The 18,420-nt window shown below is 42.5% G+C and overlaps 1 protein-coding gene across 2 annotated transcripts; it reads left to right on the top strand.

Moving 5' to 3' along the window:
* Positions 1–820: 820 nt before the first annotated feature.
* Positions 821–12,109, top strand: LOC110789311 (transcriptional elongation regulator MINIYO). 2 transcript variants are annotated; one of them, XM_021993963.2, is made up of 10 exons: positions 821–1,172; positions 2,836–3,592; positions 3,860–3,984; positions 4,120–4,301; positions 5,094–5,199; positions 5,294–5,545; positions 6,873–7,061; positions 7,621–9,927; positions 10,408–10,617; positions 11,433–12,109. In XM_021993963.2, the coding sequence occupies exons 1-10, from the start codon at positions 945–947 to the stop codon at positions 11,625–11,627; spliced, it is 4,551 nt and encodes a 1,516-aa protein (XP_021849655.1). In that variant the 5' UTR covers positions 821–944; the 3' UTR covers positions 11,628–12,109. The 2 variants fall into 2 exon arrangements, with proteins under 2 accessions (XP_021849655.1, XP_021849654.1); XM_021993962.2 differs by having other exon boundaries at positions 2,494–3,592.
* Positions 12,110–18,420: the final 6,311 nt, after the last annotated feature.

The raw sequence follows: 18,420 nt of genomic DNA, 5'->3' as shown, positions 1-18,420 counted from the left end.
AGAATGTGATCTGAATAGCTAATAAAGGAGCAGGGAAAGTAGTGAGGTTGGAGGATTCAATATTTGGCAAGGAGGGAACCAATTGTTGGAAGAGATGAGGAGACCTGGGTAGAAAGCTGCATAAACCATTAAAATCAGCATCACACAGAGCAACAGTCAACTCAACAGAATCTGATGAGTCTGTCGAGAAAACTAGGTTATTCGGGATAGTAGTGGTGAGTTTTCCAGTAAAGGGAAAGTAATATTGCAAGGCAGAAGCGAGGGAGTGTTTGAGCCTAGGGAGGATGGTGGAGCTAAACTCCAAGTACAAGTTGTGGTTGAAAGAAGAAGAAGGGGTGTAGATGGAAGTTGAAAGAAGAAGAGAGGTTGGAGCGGAGGATATTGAAGCCAAGGAATGTCAAAGAACGTGAGAGGTATAGAATGTGAATTTGTGGTGGAAGGTTGTTGTGGGGAAATGTGGAACGACTCCATTATATTGACTGCAAAACTAGAACCATTACCAGAATCCGTAGTTGAAGAAGAAGAAGGAGGAGCCATTTTCAGCAGGCAGCAACAACTAAACAAGAATGAAACGCCGGAAAGGGGTGTAAATAGCAATCAGTTGGAACACGTGAGCCTCACGTGGTAGTCAACCACCGGAAAATACGAGTCAACGCCGGAAAGTCTCATTTTTTTGTCTTTCGCAAATAATTTTTACGTTTAGGTGTGTTTTCCCAACTTTTTCTTTTAAAAGGTTCTTTTTCGCAAATTTAGGACTATAAAAGGTCCCTTTTGGTAAATTTGCCTAAAGGTAATGTTATTTTCTCCCTTGCGCAAATCATTAGTCCTTCACTTCTTCCCCAAACTTCAACTTCGCTCCCTATTCCTTCCCTCCGTCCGTCCCCCAACTTTCTTCTCTCTCTCCAAAATTTCCAAAACTGGTCCTCTCACTCCTTTAGCAAGCGATGGAGAAGAAGCAAAGCAACAATGGCAGAAGACCGGCGAAAAAGCTACCAAAAGATAAAGTATTCGGAGCAAACACAGTTCATTTATCAGAAAGCGAAGGAAATAATTTAGTTGGTGGAATTGTGGAAAAGGGCGTTTCTGATGATTTCTTCTCAACTCCTCCTTCTACTGTTCCTTTTCCTTCTGTTCTTCCTTTTCCTGTCGCCCGCCATCGTTCCCACGGCCCTGTATGTTCGTTCCCCTTAAATTTTTACTGTTAATGTTTTTGTGCTATGGTTTAAATTTTCAATTTTCTTCATTTGTGATTGTGAGTTCAAAAAAAATGTGATTTTTAGCAGTACCCTTTTGATTATTTTTTTGTTGGGTTTTTCCACGAATTGGTTAATATAAGATGGATGAAATTGGATTATTATTGAATGTTTTTTGGGTATTGATTGAACTGAATGTGTTAGTATGACATGGTAGGAACTAAGAAAAACCTGGTCAAGCAGTTCTTGCAAGTTATGTTCTTGCTCATTATGGATGTTTGTTACAAATTTAGACATGTTATTGTCTTTTTAAGGCAGTGGATAATATATAGTAGTGCTTTTTAGTGTGATGTTGGGTGGGTAACTTAGGGTTATGTTGGAATTATTTCTTAATGGAGAATTGAATGTTGTTTGGTTGGTGTGGATTTCTCTTTGGCATAACTTACACGTGTGTAGGTCTTGATAGAATTGAAGATGGGACTTAGGTTTATATTTGAAATGTAGAATTGAAGATGAGACTTAGATTTATATTTGATATGTAGAAGTTGATAATAAAAGTGTTCAAGTTTATGGTTTATCAAGGTGTTTTCTGCGGTAGCCATCCTGGGAGTGGTTTAGGGTCATTGCTTTGTAACAGTTAACTTTCTTTGCACCTTGACATTTCAAAGCCTTTGCTTCGTTATGATCTTGTCTAAAGTTATGGTTGGAACTTTGAGAAGTTGGTGTACATAAGTGTGATGAAGACAAGTTGTGTTCTCCAAAATGATGTTGGAGCACAGTAAGGAAATACATTGTCCCCTGCGGATGTTTATCCCTTACCAAACATAAGAAAATAAGTGTGGGCGGGTCTTTTATGACTGTATGAGTGAAGGCCATGCGGTAGATCAACACTAAAACTTTTACTGGAACCTTGACAGATGAAGGGAGTGAGAAAAAAGATACCTTCTAGATTAATTACCAAAGCGTGTTGCATGTAACAAGTGTTTATAAGAGGGGTGAGAGTTGTGAATGTTATAGTTATATATTATGTTTTACTGAGTGTTTACATCTCCAATACCTTAATGCACACCCCCCCCCCCCCCCCCTCCTGACCACTTGGACCATGGCATAACTGTGTTTATTAATGACTTGGTGCACAAGCTATATGCACACTGACACAGATGTGAGCACTCATATGCACATATGTGCTGCTTAAACACGAACACAAACAAGAGTATCATCTGCACTGTTCAATGATGGAATGTTACCCGTAATATTGCAACGTTTACAATGACCATTGAACAAACTGTTACTTTTACAGCACTGGGCTCCAAATGTGAGCCACTCTGCAGCCGTTAGCGGTAGGGTGGTCGTTGATGAATTTAATGAAGAAAATGATGATCCTAAGAATTATGAACCAATAGCAAATTTTGCTGAGCCTATTGTAAAGAAAAAGAAGAAGGGACTTGATTTAAGTCAATGGAGGGAGTTGATTCAAAGTAATGACACTTCGGAAATCCATGAAAAGGACATAAATAGCAGTGTCATAGATGGTGTGGAACAGCAGAAGATAAATGGAGATTCTAAAATTTCTGATGAGAAAAGCATGGTAACTAGACCATCTTCAAAAATAAATAACAGCGATAAATCAACATCTTTACAGGGGGCTGCGGAGGTGGCTGTTGGCTCTACTACTGTCGTCAGATCTGTAGGTATGGAATTTGATAGATTGAACGAACCATCTTCAGCAAAAAGCAATGTCAATGAGGTTAGAACAGGACATGATCAGTCCAACAATTCCAAAGGTTTTTCAGCCGTTCTGAATGGTGGTGCTGAGAGAAGCAATATCCGGGATGGAGCTCATTTGGAGTGGTCTTCATATGATGATGCAGACATGGGATTGGAAAAAACTTCACCACTTGACATGCTAGGCCTAAGGAGTCAGCACCCTTCAACAACCATGGAACACAGCAGCATAGGTCATGAAGAAAGACTCACGAGTCTCGAGAGTCAGATTGATGCTGAAAACCAGGCCTTATTACAAAGAATGTCTCCGGAGGAAATTGAAGAAGCACAGGCAGAGATAAGAAACAGGATAAATCCTACACTGCTTAAGATTTTGAAGAAAAGGGGGGTGCAAAAGTTGGAGAATCTGGGCTCTAGCTCTAGTACAGGTGCTGGTGATATACCTGTTTTGGGTGTAATTCAGGCTGATAAACATCTAACTGAAAAGGAGTCGTCAGTTAAAAGTGATGTATCTCCTTTAGTGGTTACTCCAAGCAAGCTGAATAAAGAGGCAAAGAAAGATGAAGGTGTCCAGAGTTCATTGTCAAAAGGCAGCAACTTATGGGACATGTGGAGTAAACGGGTTGAGTCTGTAAGGACTCTTAGATTTTCTTTTGACGGCAACGTCATTGAAGGTATTTGTCGCCTGGCATTTTAAACCATACTGCTTACCTTTAGCTACTTATGTATGGAGTATTTGCTAGGAGTCTGGGATATTTGTGCTTTGTGTTATCTTCGTTTTATTTTCTTGAATTTTGGACCATTCATGTTAGATTTTATTTTTGGTGGGGACTCTGGGAAGAATCTATTTCGCCGAGGTACATTTCCTAGGACATTGTTTTCCGGATCTTTTCATATTTTACCACAAGTACGTTAGAATGTTGATTTAACCTCTGTTGCAGAGAGTTCCTTGGATCCAGCATATACTGCTGATAATGTTGCTGAACGTGATTTCCTGAGAACGGAAGGGGACCCCGGTGCTGCTGGGTATACTATTAAAGAGGCGCTAGCTCTTACAAGGAGTGTTGTAAGTGTCATCATATGTTGCAGTTTTCATGGAACTGTAGAAGGAAAAAAAAATCTTTACGGAACTAGTGAGTTCTCGGATGCTTTCAAGTATATACTTCATGCGTCTAACCAAAGTTGTCAAATGTGGATTTAGGTTCCTGGACAACGAGCTCTTGCATTGCATCTTCTTGAATCTGTTCTTAGTAAGGCTTTGTTCAACATTTGTGAAACTCGTGATTGCTTTACAATTATCAGTAATGAGAAGAACCTTGTTGACTGGGAGGCCATTTGGGCATATGCATTGGGTCCAGAACCTGAGCTTGTTTTATCTTTGAGGTAAACATGTATTTCCTTTGCCCAGAACCTGATCTTGTTCTAAATACTGAATCTACATTGTGGGCAACTTTTATGGAATTCCATATTTGTATAGAGGTCTAGTGACCTTTGTCTTATATTTTGGTTAGCCTAACCCTCCAATTTACCTTTCCTTATCTTTGTTGGACAAGTATCCACCCTTGAATGAATGTGGATGCTTAGATATGATCCTTGAAAAATAGTTAGAAAACATAGGAAAGCTTGACATATTAGTGTCTAGTTTTAATAAGTCCGAAACCTCGGAAGATTAAATGCGGTATAGGTCTTATCTGCCAAGCGCAGGCTGGATGTTCACCAAAAAGCTATGACGAAAACTTGAAATTAAAACAAGTCTGACGCTTGATCTTAAAAGCATCACATAACTGATTTCATTAACAGACGCTTGAATGGAAGCCATAATGTAATTCCAGTAAGAATTACTGACTTTGGCACCCTTGCAAAGCACATGCAATCCAGTCCCCTTTCTTCTTCACCGTTATTATGGTTCTTCAGGCCTTCGGGGTGGGGTGAGTGATGGTGGTTGGGACTTGGGTGGGGGTTTGTGGGATGGGGGGTGGGGTGGGGGAATTGTAGCCTGTTATTGGCACCTAGAAGAGATAAGTAAAAAGCTAATCATTGACTGAAGGATTTCTCTATTTCAATGAATCTAGTACAACCTAGCATTTTCTTTGTGTGCTCATAATAAATATCTTGTTATACTAACTATGGTTTATGATTCCCCCGCCCCCCACACACTCCTGTTCACCATTGTAGGTTGGCACTTGATGATAATCATCACTCTGTTGTTTTGGCTTCTGCCAAAGTAATTCAATGCATCCTAACCTGTGACATGAATGAGATCTTCTTCAACACCTTAGAGGTATGATATGATTCCTTATTAAGTTATTTGCTTGTCTTTCTTTTTCATATATCTTTTTGGAATAATTGGCATTCAACTTTGCTGTCTGCTTCAGAAAATGACAATGAAGGATCAATATACTGCTCCGGTATTCCGTAGTAGACCTGACATCAGACATGGTTTTCTTGGTGGTGGTTTCTGGAAATACAGTACTAAACCCTCAAAGATTCTTTTCTCTGATGATGAAATTATAAACGACAAGACTGAAGAACATACTATTCAGGATGACAATGTTGTTGCCAGTCAGGATGTTGCTGCAGGTCTGGTTAGAATGGAGATCCTACCCAGGCTTCTTTACCTTTTAGAGGTAAGCTTAATTGCATGAGAATGTATTATTTACCTTCTAGGTTCCGTTTGGTTTGACGTTTTCAATGAATGATTTTTCATGGAAAACACAATTTCCAAACTAGTTTTTTCTTTGTTTGTTTCATTACAAGAAAAAGTTACAGAGAAAAGGAAAATGGAGTGGGAAGGGTGAGATTGATGGAAGAGAGGGGAAGTGAGGTAATGAGGAGGGAGAAAAATGTGTTTCCCTTTCTTTAAAAGGAAAATGTTTCCACCCTTGGGAGAGTTATTTTCCGTCATTGAGAAAACTATTTTTGACCCCTTTACAAACCAAACAAAGGAAAGCTGGAGAATTATTCTCCTTGAGAACATTTTACACCCAACCAAACATTCCCTTGGAACTAGAAGATGTGTACAAGGTTTGGCTTTCTTACAGAATTTGTTGATTTTGTCGTTGTTTGCGTACATTTTTTAGCTGCCGATTCTGACATACCTCTAAATCTAGCGAGAAGGGAAAGATATGGTCAATACTGAGTGTTTCATGGCATGGACCTTAGTCATAGACCGTATGGAGTAGTAACATTTTGCTATGTTATATGGATGGACTTGATCATGTGTTGCGAACCATGATGATATAAATGTATACTTCCGCAGTCCTGAATTATCTGTCTCCATTCTTCAATGAAATGTTAACATTTTGACCCGTAATAGCTTAAAAACTACAGTATGTTAATGTGCAAGTGCAATTATACTCGTTGATTTTTTCTTAAGAAGTACTTTTGCATGCGAATTTTGTACTTTAAATACTTTAGATAATGAAAGATTGACAGATGCAAATGGTCAAAGATCAGGCGAGAAACAACTTAAGAGAATTGTTATGACCTCTATAAAAGGTCTGGTACTAAATAAAATATAGAAGTGTACCCCCTCTACTTTGAAGAAAAATCTTTAAAACGTAGTTTTGTTCCGTCTGCTAGAGCTTGAAGAATTTCCAAAGGGCCATTATGTTGTATATTTATCTTTGTAATAAATATTAGAACACCTATTTGGGTTCCCAATACGAAAATCAAAATAGGGAAAGCATCCTGAAGATCACCACACATAAATATTGAGATGGTCCATTCAGCACGGATGGAAAATATATGTAATTTTGTTGGATAAGCTGATCAACGTTTATTATGTCACCCTTTAACGTGAAGAATGTATAACTTTAGAATCTTTTTCCCAAATGCCAGTGAGATTTCTCGTTCTCTATCTAATATCGGTACTATTGTTCTTTTACTTGCGTCACTTGTGTTATAAATATTTCCCCTGCTGCAAACATTAACTTATTTTAATTGTTTTTACAGATTGAACCAACGATGGCCCTGGAGGAATGCATATTATCAATACTTGTCGCAGTTGCTAGGCATTCCCTGACATGTGCAAATGCAATCTGGAAGTGTGAAAGGCTTGTTCAGACAATTGTCAACAAATTTACTATGAAAGATGCACTGGAGCTTCAGGCTTCTAAAATAAAATCTGTGGCTCTTCTAAGAGTAAGTTTTCTAGTCCATTTGTCCTAATCCGTTGCAGTGCTGGGGTGGTTTTGGTTGATTGTTTGTGAAATGAGTACATCAACAAGTTATATGTTTATTTATTTATTTATACCGAAAGGCGAAGGTTACTCTTTCTTGAACCTGAGATTCACCTTTTCTTTTGAAACTCAGGTTCATTTTTGTAATTAGAAGGCATGGAGAAAATTTAAGTTTCATCTTTTTAAAACTAAAGGTTCATTTTTCTGATGTATCTTTTGAGTTACAAGTTCTTTTGTTTATTTTTATTTTAACTGGGTGTAAGGTTTGTAGGTTCATCTATTTTTGAACTAAAGTCAAGTTTTTAGCTGGTTCTTTTTACAAAGTATTTTTTACTGTTGGATAATTTTTTCTGGTCTTAAATGTTCGTGTTGTTGAACGCTTTTACTTTTTTGATCGGAGGTTAATGTACTCATTTTAAGAGCTGTAATCACCAGATCCTATATAGATACATTAAAAAAATATATATACAAAGTAACTGTTTAAAGTACACTTCCTCTCCTAACTTTGCTTTCTGATAAAGGTTTTAGCTCAATCAAGCAAGAGCACCTGTATAGAGATCATCCAGAATGGATTTTTCCAAACTATGACATGGCATCTGCATCGAGTGGTGCATTCAATTGATGAGTGGATAAAATCTGGGAAAGAAAAGTGTAAGCTAGCTTCAGAGTTGATGGTAGAACAATTACGCTTCTGGAAGGTCTGTGTTATGTATGGCCACTGCACATCTTCTTTCACAGGATTCTTTCCTGCATTGTGCCTGTGGTTGAATCCTCCGACATTTGACAAACTCATAGAGACAAATGTCTTTCATGAATTCGTTTCCATCAGTATGGAAGTGTACCTTGTTTTGGAAACATTAGCTACAAGGCTCCCAGATTTGCATTTCGCAGAAGACAATCATCAAGATTTTCAGGGAAGTGGTGTAGATAACTTAGAAACTTGGTGCTGGAGTGACGTTGGTCCAATGGTCGATATGGCTTTGAAGTGGCTAGAAGTGAAGGCTGATTCAACACTGTCAAAGGTCTTGTACCAGAATAATGGAGTTGATGACAAATGTGTGAATCATAAGCATGTATCTTCCTTGTTATGGGTACAATCTGCTGCTATGCACATGATTAATACTGTTCTTATAAAAGCAACTCCTGGAGATCTGCTTGAGCTGAAAGGCAGTGGACAGAAGTTGCCAGACTTTGTAGCTAAACTTTTGCTTCAAATCATTAAAAATGGTATTCTGAACATTTCTGTTGAATATGCAAAAGATCAATTTGCACCGGGCTCTTTTGTTGAAAAGTTGTGTCATTTAAGGCATCAATCAGATTCTGAGATGAAAATAGCTTCTGTTTGCTGCCTTCGTGGATTACTCCGAGTAATAGTTTCCGCAGATCACTTGATTCGGCTCACTGGACACAATGTTGGACATAAATATTTTCATGAACGTGAGTTAATTAGAGACAGTAAGTTGCTTCAGGATGGCATATTTAAATGCTCTTCTGGTGAGTGGAGAAAAGTGATTACTGAATTTGTGAAATTAGTCACTTCAGAATGGAAATTTGTGCACCACATTGAGGCATTTGGCAGGGGAGGTCCTGCTCCTGGGGTTGGAGTGGGATGGGGATCTTGCGGTGGTGGCTTTTGGTCCCTACCTATTGCCTTGGTTCAAGCAGATTCAAGATTGCTTATTGAGTTGCTTGGAACTTTCCATTCATCTTCCGGAGATTTTCCTGAGGTAGAAGAGCATAATTTTATGCTGCAGAACGTCAATTCTGCCCTAGCATTGAGTTTAGTGGCAGGACCAGGGGACGATGTGATTATACAGAATGTATTGGATTTCTTGATGGAAACCTCTGTTCTCAAATATCTTGATCAATGTAGGGTCCAATTTCTTAATGGAGTAGAGACATCAAAGTTGGACTTTAAAGACAGTGACTTCATTCAATTTGGCAAGATTTTGACTTCTCACTTCAGATATAGGTGGTTGTCTCCAAAGAAAAAGAAGAAACCTGTAGCGAAGGAAGGCAAAAACAATGGTCCGAGTGTGAACCCCCAGCAGCCATATAGCACTAATATTGTTAAACCGACCGGAATTTCTCTAGATACCATTCCTGAAGATATGGAAACATCAGTTATTTCCGGGGGAAATGGCAACTCTTTAATGGTTGAGTGGGTTCGACAGCGGCTGCCTCTTCCCAGTCATTGGTTGCTAAGTCCTATAGTGACAATTGGAGACATGAAATCCAGCAGTACTGCAAATACTTCAGCTGGAAATGATCCAATTGACTTTCACGAGGTTGCTAAAGCTGGGCTTTTCTTCCTGTTGGGTACTGAAGCAATGTCCTCCAGGCTTTCTGATGAAGACAACTCCCCTGTTCGGAGCATTCCTTTAATCTGGAAACTGCATGGACTATCTGTACCACTACTTGTAGGAATGGATGTACTCAAAGATGAAAGCAGGTACATGTATGAAGCGTTGCAAAGCCTCTATGGTCAACAACTAGATGAGTTATGGCTCGGTAGCACCAAACCTATTGTTTCTAAGACTGAAACTTCTTCAAACTCTGACGTGGACAGGGTTAGTTGTCTGAAGTTTCAGTCTGAGATTCATGAAAACTATTCCACATTTATTGAAACTCTTGTGGAGCAGTTTGCTGCAATTTCATATGGTGATGTGATTTATGGACGACAAATTGCGATATATCTTCACAGGCAGATTGACGCTTCAATTAGACTTGCCACTTGGAATGCTCTATCTAATGCCAATGCTCTTGAATACCTGCCATCTTTGATCAACTGTAAAACTAAGGCCGAAGGATATCTTGAACCTATTGAGGTATTTGTTAATTCTTCTGACATTTTTTTTATATAGTTATCCTTGCAAATTATTTTACAACGCGTGCTGTAAGTGCCTTTCTAATATTTCTATTGTCCCGAAATAGAAATGCACTTCAGGTTTTGTGGTGACATTTAAGAAATTGTCTAGACTTTCAAGGACAACTTTGATCTATGTTAGGGCATGTGTGGTTAAAGTGTCAAATTAGAAGGATATTCACTAAACTGAACCTTTGAATACGTTCCTGGATTATTTGGTGGAATAAAGGGTAGTTAAAGAACTGGAAAAATGAAGCCCTGCACTCCTGCTTGTAATTGTTGTTGGGAGGCAAACTATGCAATGCTTGGAGATGTGTTTTTTTTTTTTTATATTTTCTTAAAATTATAATACAAGTATACTGTGAGATGAGATGCTTATTCTCATTGATTTTAAGGTAGGATTCTGACAGTATAGGATTCCGGTCCTATTGATTTCACGCAGGAAGATGAAAGTATTTTGGAAGCTTATGTGAAATCCTGGACTTCTGGTTCCCTTGATAGAGCTGCAGCTCGGGACTCGATGGCATATTCTATTGCCGTACATCAGCTTTCATCTTTCATTTTCAACAATTCTTGGGTAGACAAAATGTTGCTAAGAAATAAACTTGTGAAATCGCTGCTCAGGGACTATTCACGCAAACAGCAACACGAGGTATCCTTATTTTACCATTCCTTTGGTTTATGTTACTGCCATTTTAATGAAGCAATGGAACCTATAGGTGGCTTGATATATGAGCATTTGCCATTTTCAACAGTTTATCAATGCTGCTAACAAAAACATTACTGTACATGATGCAATATTATGGTTTTTCTCCGAACGTAAAAGATTCTTACCTTCGTTAGAAATTACCTTCTTGAAAGAGTGCAGTTTTTGAACATTTTTTGTTTCCCAAGTACTATATGACATGGAGATATTTGTTCCATATTCACTGAGCATAATCTGAACCAATATCATGTCTCCTACTCCCTCTGGTCCTTTTTAATGCCCCATACACTAAAGTTCACTTTGTTGAGACTTGGGCAAAAAAAAAATAGCAAATGGGTTGGTGGTAATGTTGTCCCTTCATGAGTTTACAAGGAGGTTAACTTACCATATAAGGTATTAATGGGGTAAACTCAAAGGGATACCTGAAAAAGGGATACGGGGCAAACAAAAAGGGGCGGGGAGTACATGATAATATCTGATATCATCTATACCCACACTTTGAGTATGAATCCTATATTTTCATTTTTCTTATAAAAAGCAATTGCAAATAAGTTAAGATACTGGGCCTTTGGCCAAATCATCTTCATGATTGCACTTTAACAGTGAAAATCCCACTCATTTCATCACCATGGGATAAAGTTCATGGGCTCCTCTTTCTTGTGGGGTAGGACGACCAGAAGGGTCTTGTTCTTTCTTGATCCTCTGGAGAAGCGAGTTAGTGCTTTCTCATTTATGCTGACCTTTTGAAACTTTTGTTGTAGGCCATGATGTTGCATTTGGTCCGGTACCAGCGCTCTTGTGCCTTTCAGAAGCCGGAGCAAAACACTTCTACTTCTATACAGATGGACTGCACGGTTTCAAGGTTGGAGCTGTTGAAAGAATCTTGTGAAGGAAATTTACAGCTCTTGACAATAGTGGAGAAACTCAAATCTTCCATTTCAAATAAGAAAATCTGAAGTTTGCCTTAAAAACACAAATACGAATGTAACAAAATTTTGGCTCACCGACTGTTCCTTGTTTCCTCTTGGGGATCTTCGGAGGGTAACTGAGTACTACGGAGTATAACATTTGGAATTATTTCAGTTATAATCATGTACAGGGATTTCAGTTCTCATTTGACGTAGGGATAGTGCAGCTTACCTGAGGTAACTGGTGGTGAATTCTATTCACTATTCAGATATGCTCATGTCAGTCATTGAACACCGGGCGATCTGAGAAAGCAAGATGCAGAAGATATTATTCGCATCATTGTACACTTATTTCTGCTGGTTAAATTTTGTAGCTCATGTAAATAGCAAACAGAATTACTTGTAATTCCCTGATTAAGTAATAGCAGGCTTGATTGAACGTTTTGTTTGTTCTTTCCACAGCAAGTCTGATGACATAACATTTCACTATTTGTCTATGTTATAGTAGTACATGATCATTGGCCTTCTCATCTATACTTCCTGACACGGAGTGGACTCCGTGAAGCAGTGATTGATAATTCTCTTGGAGGTACCAAAATATTTAAGTCTTAACCATCCAAATCTTTAAACACCCTCAAAGTTACTTCTCCAACAGGGAGTGGATCTTTAATTCTTTGCACCGTACCTACCTCTGAACTGTACATATATTCTCATGGCTGTATCCTTTAGAATAAAGATAAGAAGGCGCTTCGGATTCTCCTAATGCAAATGGTAGGAAAAAGACGTATAGTAAATTGGCGTTTCCTTCAATATTGGTGTTTGGGCTCCCAATTGATTCTCAATTGGGCCACTAAGTCCAAAGCCCAATGGCTCTAAACAACAGCATCAAACCTACCAATGGCTAGTCAGCCATCCATTAAGGCCCAAGGCCCAATAGCAATAAATGACCTATGGGCATTTACTATGCAAACACTATAAATAGGCCGCCAAGGCTCACACCTCAAGGTACGTCCAATTTATCGCCTTAAGACTACTCTTCTAGAGAACTTCTCTCTAGAATCCGAGCATCATTCTTACTTAAGCATCGGAGGGGCTTTCCTCGGAAACACCCCCGAGGCTAGTGACTTTGCTCTTGTGCAGGTGAATTCGGACTCGACTCATTAAAGCAAGCAAGATCTTCAACACATACAAAAGAGCCTTCATTCGAAGCCCATTGTTTCCATCTTTACAACACCGGAACAATTTGGCGCCGTCTGTGGGGAAGAACACTTCAAAGCCTTTGAAAGACATTAACCACCTCTTTCTGCAAAATGGTTAATGATGTTATCAACAACAATGATGACGATATGATAGTGCGGTCAGATTCGGAATCTGACGAAGAGGAGCACCCTCAATCGGTGGCGAGGTCACAGCCAAGCAGAGCTACGACCGCCACAAACGCAGGACCTCCGATTCCAACTAGGGAAGAGCTCACTGCGGCCATGACCATCATGAAAAACTTCCTCTTCAATGAGAAGCAGCAAGGATTGGCAAAAGACCGCAGAGAAGAGAGGAGGACCAGGCGAAGGCTGAACGAGCAGCCCAGTGTAGAAGTGTCCAGACCCGAACGAGAGCTCCTTCCCTTGACAGGAACACACCTGACGTCGAGATGGATGGAAAGCACGTGGGACACCCAAGAAAGGGCACAACAACAACCAGATTGGTTTGCAAAACCATCGCCTACTCCAACAGCTCTCCAAAGCGAATCGACTACTCGTAACACTCGGATCCGAAGCTCGGTGCTCAGCAGGTTGAGGCCCTCGGTCCACTCAAGGCTAAGACCCTCGATCCATACGAGACTCGGGGTAGGCGAATCAAGCAGATCTGGCGAACGACCCGAGGTCAGTAGCCGAGAAAGAAGAAGAGACGGGAGGCATGATCGAACCCCTAGCCCTCATCGTACGCCCGAACGTTCTAATCACAGAACCTCGGCGAACGAGGGCATCAGGGCTAGACTCGGGAAAAGAATCATGACTCCCACGTCATCCCCTTTCTCGGACGAGCTGGTCAGGGAAGAGATACCAAAGGTAAGACTGCCAGCACACCTGACGTATAGCGGAATCACGGATCCAAGGGATCATGTCATCTCCTACGAGCAGAAAATGTTCTTGAGTCCCTACTCCGAAGCATGTTGGTGTAAATATTTCCCAACCACGCTAACCGGAGTGGCGGGAGAGTGGTTTAGATCGCTGCCGAAGGGATCGATCAAAAGCTGGAAGAAGCTGAAAAAGAGATTCTGCACACAGTTCGTGAGCAACAATCGCCCCGAGCGAACCACGGCAGAACTGACCTCAATCCAACAAGAAAAAGACGAGAGTCTAAGAGAGTTCATGGCCAGATTCATGAAGGAATCTACAAACATACCAAACTTACAGCCAGATGTGGCCATCTTCGCCTTGAAACACGCACTCCAGGAAGGGAAATTCCGTGATAAGCTCTCGATGAAAAACCCCTCCATAATAGCCGACGTGCTCCAAATGGCTGATGCGTTCATCAGAACCGAAGAGTTCAACAAAGCCGCTGCAAGGTTGAAAGGATCGTCGGATCCGAGAGACACAAAAAATACCCAGAGCAAGCCCGAGGGCGGCTCAAGGAAAGGGAAGGAGAAAGTAGGAGTTAGAGAGATGAGCCCGAAGAAAGACGGGAGAAGGGGTGAACTTCAACCCAGATACACTAACTACACTCCACTAGCTCTGCCCCGAAAAGAAATCTTTAGCCTCAACAGAAATGATGAAAAGTGGAAACTACCTGGGAAGCTCAAGTCCAACCCAGCTCGGAGAAACAAGAACAAATAGTGCGAGTTTCATGATGACTTCGGTCACCACACCGAAGAATGCAACTCGCTGAAAGACAACATTGAGGACCTCGTTCGCCGAGGCTACCTGAAACAATACTTGTTAGACCGAAGGGAGGAAAAAGAAAAGGCCGCAAGTGGCAAACAACACGAGCAACCCCAGAAAAGGGTCTACGAAGCAACAGGGCACAAGAAGAATGACATCCTAGTGGTGTTCGGGGGACAGAAGTCTGGCCAGGCCAGCAAGAAACACCTAAGAGCTCTCACCCATCGAGTCAACTTCAGCGCAGTGGGAGACAACCAACCACACCCCCCGAACATGACCTTCACTGCCGATGATTGCTTCGGAGTCCAGTACAAACATGACGATCCTCTAGTCATTTCCATGGACCTCAATAACCACAACGTACACCGAGTGTTGGTCGACGGAGGAAGTGCCGTCAACATCATCTTCAGAAACTGCTTCGAGCAACTGATCCTCGAAGAGTCAGAGGAAGCATTGACGAAAGTCAGTTACCCCCTGATCGGATTCAACGGATCCGCAGCTATCCCTCGAGGAAAGATCACCTTGCCAGTCACAGTGGGCGAAGGCCAAGCAGCAAAAACCCTTCGGGACGAATTTCTGGTGATGGACTGCGACTCCGTATACAACGTAATCATGGGAAGAACCACGATTCACAAGATGCAGGGAGTCCCCTCCACATACCATCAGCTGATGATATACGTCTCGGATGCAGGATTCGCCGAACGAATTAGAGGTGATCAAGAGGTTGCGAGAAGAACCTGCCACACCGCCGTCCGAAAGCCCAAATTAGGAGACGGTTCGGAGGCGGAGAAAGATGCTCCAGGAGAGGAGAGTGAGGCAAAAAGGAGAAAAGAAGGCATGAGCAGCTTATCTCCCGCAGAGGTCGATGCCCGCCCCGAAACCCTGTCTCCTGAACCAGATCAAGAAATGGAGGATATCTTCCTCGAAGAAGGTTCAGACAGGAGCGTCCGAATAGGCAAGGGCCTAAGCTCGGGGCTCCGAATCGATCTGATCCAACTACTCAGGGATCACAAAGACATTTTTGCATGGTCAGCAGCAGATATGCCAGGGATAAATCCGAAGCTGATTTGTCACAAGCTGGACGTCAACGCTGAAGCTCGGCCAATCAAACAAAAGAAGAGGAATTACTCCTCGGAGAAAAACAGAGCCATCGCCGAAGAGGTGAAAAAGTTGCAGGAGGCCGGATTCATCGAGCCATGCATGTACCCAAAATGGTTGGCCAACGTGGTGATGGTCAAGAAAGCGAACGGCTCTTGGCGAATGTGCGTGGATTTCACAGATCTGAACCGAGCCTGCCCCAAAGACTGCTATCCCCTGCCAAGGATAGATCAATTGGTTGACTCCACCAGCGGCCATGCATTGCTCAGCTTCATGGATGCCTTTTCAGGCTACCATCAAGTGTTCATGCACCCCGACGACAGGGCAAAGACAGCATTCATCACGAGCGCAGGAGTGTTCAACTACAAAATGATGCCTTTCGGCTTGAAAAATGCCGGCGCTACCTACCAGAGGCTAGTTGATCACGTCTTCGCCGACCAGAAAGGGAGGAATGTCGAGGTCTATGTGGATGAATCCATCGTAAAAAGCATCAAGGAGGGAGACCATGTCAAAGACTTGGCAGAGACCTTCGGAAATCTGAGGAAATACAGCATGAAGCTGAACCCAAAAAAATGTGTCTTCGGGGTGAAGTCAGGGAAGTTCCTCGGATTCATGGTGAGCGAAAGAGGAATCGATGCGAACCCGGACAAAGTCCAAGCGGCGTTGGATTTACCCGAGCCGAGGACCAAGAGAGACGTGCAGAGGCTAACCGGCAGGTTAGCCGCACTAACAAGGTTCATATCAAAAGCCTCGGACAAGGGAGCCCCCTTCTTCAAAGCACTAAAACCAAAGAGCCTCCCCGGGGGAGAAGCAGAACCAGTCAAGAAAAAGGGGGTCCCGAGGAAGGTGGATCCCGAACTGATATGGGAGCAGGAGCAAAAGGAGGCTTTTCAGCAACTCAGAGCCCACCTAGCTCAACTGCCGACACTGGCCAGACCAAAGGAGGGGAAAACCCTGTACCTATATGTCGCAGTCAGCCCTGGAACCGTCAGCGCAGTGCTTCTTCGGGAAGAAGAGAAGAAGCAACAGCCAATCTACTTCACCAGCCGAACACTCACAGGGGCCGAAACTCGGTACCCGCTCATCGAGAAAGTTGCATATGCAGTGGTGGTAGCTGCACGAAAACTGAGGCCATACTTCGACTCCCACCAGATCACAGTACTAACTGACCAACCGCTCGAGAAAGTACTCGACAAAATAGAGAGGTCAGGAAGATTGGCTGTCTGGGCCTTCGAACTATCAGAGTTCGGCATCAAATATCAGCCGAGGACCGCCATCAAAGCACAGGCGTTGGCAGACTTCTTGGCCGAGTGCTCATACCAGGAAATGCTGGATGATACGAAAAGCACTTAGGAGGTCTTCACTGACGGATCTTCCACAGTAAACGGCTCAGGAGTAGGAGTTGTACTAATCCCCCCAACGGGGAAAAGCATAGAGTATGCATTGAAGTTCGGATTCAAAGCAACTAACAACGAGGCCGGATATGAGGCCGCAATCGCAGGGATAGAGCTTTGCTTATCCCTGGAGGCCGAGCATGTTTGCCTCAAAACTGATTCCCAGCTTGTAGCCAACCAGATCCGAGGGGAGTATGAAGCCAAGTGGCCCAGCATGACAGCTTACTTAGCAAAAATTAAATCCTTAACGTCAAAGTTAAGATCCTTTGAAGTCATTCTCATCCCCCGAGGACAAAACACGCAAGCAGACGCACTGTCAAAACTCGCAAGCTCAACACTCATCGACCTAAACAGGTCGGTCCACGTGGAAGTTCACCAAGAGAGAAGCATTGACTTGCTACCCACCACAGTATGCAGTTTACGTACCGAACCCAGCTGGATGGACGCAGTAATTGCATACAAAGAAAGGGGAGAACTTCCCGAAGATAAGCTGCAGGCGAGAAAACTGAAAAGATTCAACAAGTGGTTCATCATCAGCGCCGAAGGAGAGCTCGTGAGGAAATCATTCTCCGCTCCGCTGCTAAAATGTGTGGGTCCAACAGACGCTGACTACATCCTAAGAGAAATCCACCTCGGGATATGCGGAAACCACATCGGAGGCAGGACATTGGCACACAAAGCCCTTCGGGCCGGATACTGGTGGCCCACTATGGTTTCCGAGGCAAAGCAGATGGCAAGGAAATGCGAGAAATGCCAAAAGTTCGCACCTGCTATCCATCAACCAGCTCAAACCCTACAATCAACACTGTATCCCTTGCCATTCGCACAGTGGGGGTTAGACATCATTGGTCCCTTCCCCTCAGCTACGAACCAGAAGAAGTGGTTGATTGTAGGAGTCGACTATTTTAGCAAATGGATCGAAGCTGAAGCTGTCTCCTCCATCACCGAACCTCAGGTCCGCAAGTTCATATGGCAGAACATCATCACAAGGTTCGGCATACCAAGACTGATGGTCTTCGACCACGGGAAACAGTTCGACAACACCCCGCTACAAAAATGGTGCAAACAGTTCGGCATACACCTAGCTTACTCGGCAGTTTGCCACCCACAAAGCAACGGGCAAGCCGAAGCTGCTAACAAACTCATCCTCAACGCACTCAAGAAAAGAGTCGAGGATGACAAAAACAAGTGGTTAGAAGAGCTACCCGGAACGCTATGGTCCCTTCGGACCACTGAGAAAGAAGCTACCGGGCAAACACCGTTCCACCTTGTATATGGATCCGAAGCTGTCATCGCTGTGGAAATCGGAGCAGAAAGCTTGAGGATCCAGGCATACATCAGGTATGATGGGCTCCAAGGAGAAAGCAACAACCAACTTCTGTCCGAAGCTCTCGACCTACTAGACGAAGCTCGGAACGATGCGAGGACACTCAACGCAGCTTATTTGCAAAGGGTCAACAAGCATTACAA

Source organism: Spinacia oleracea, chromosome 4, assembly GCF_020520425.1.
Source record: "Spinacia oleracea cultivar Varoflay chromosome 4, BTI_SOV_V1, whole genome shotgun sequence".
Taxonomy (NCBI): Eukaryota; Viridiplantae; Streptophyta; class Magnoliopsida; order Caryophyllales; family Amaranthaceae; genus Spinacia; species Spinacia oleracea.
The sequence above is the reverse complement of the archived record's forward strand: the minus strand, read 5'-3'. Positions and strand labels throughout refer to the sequence as shown.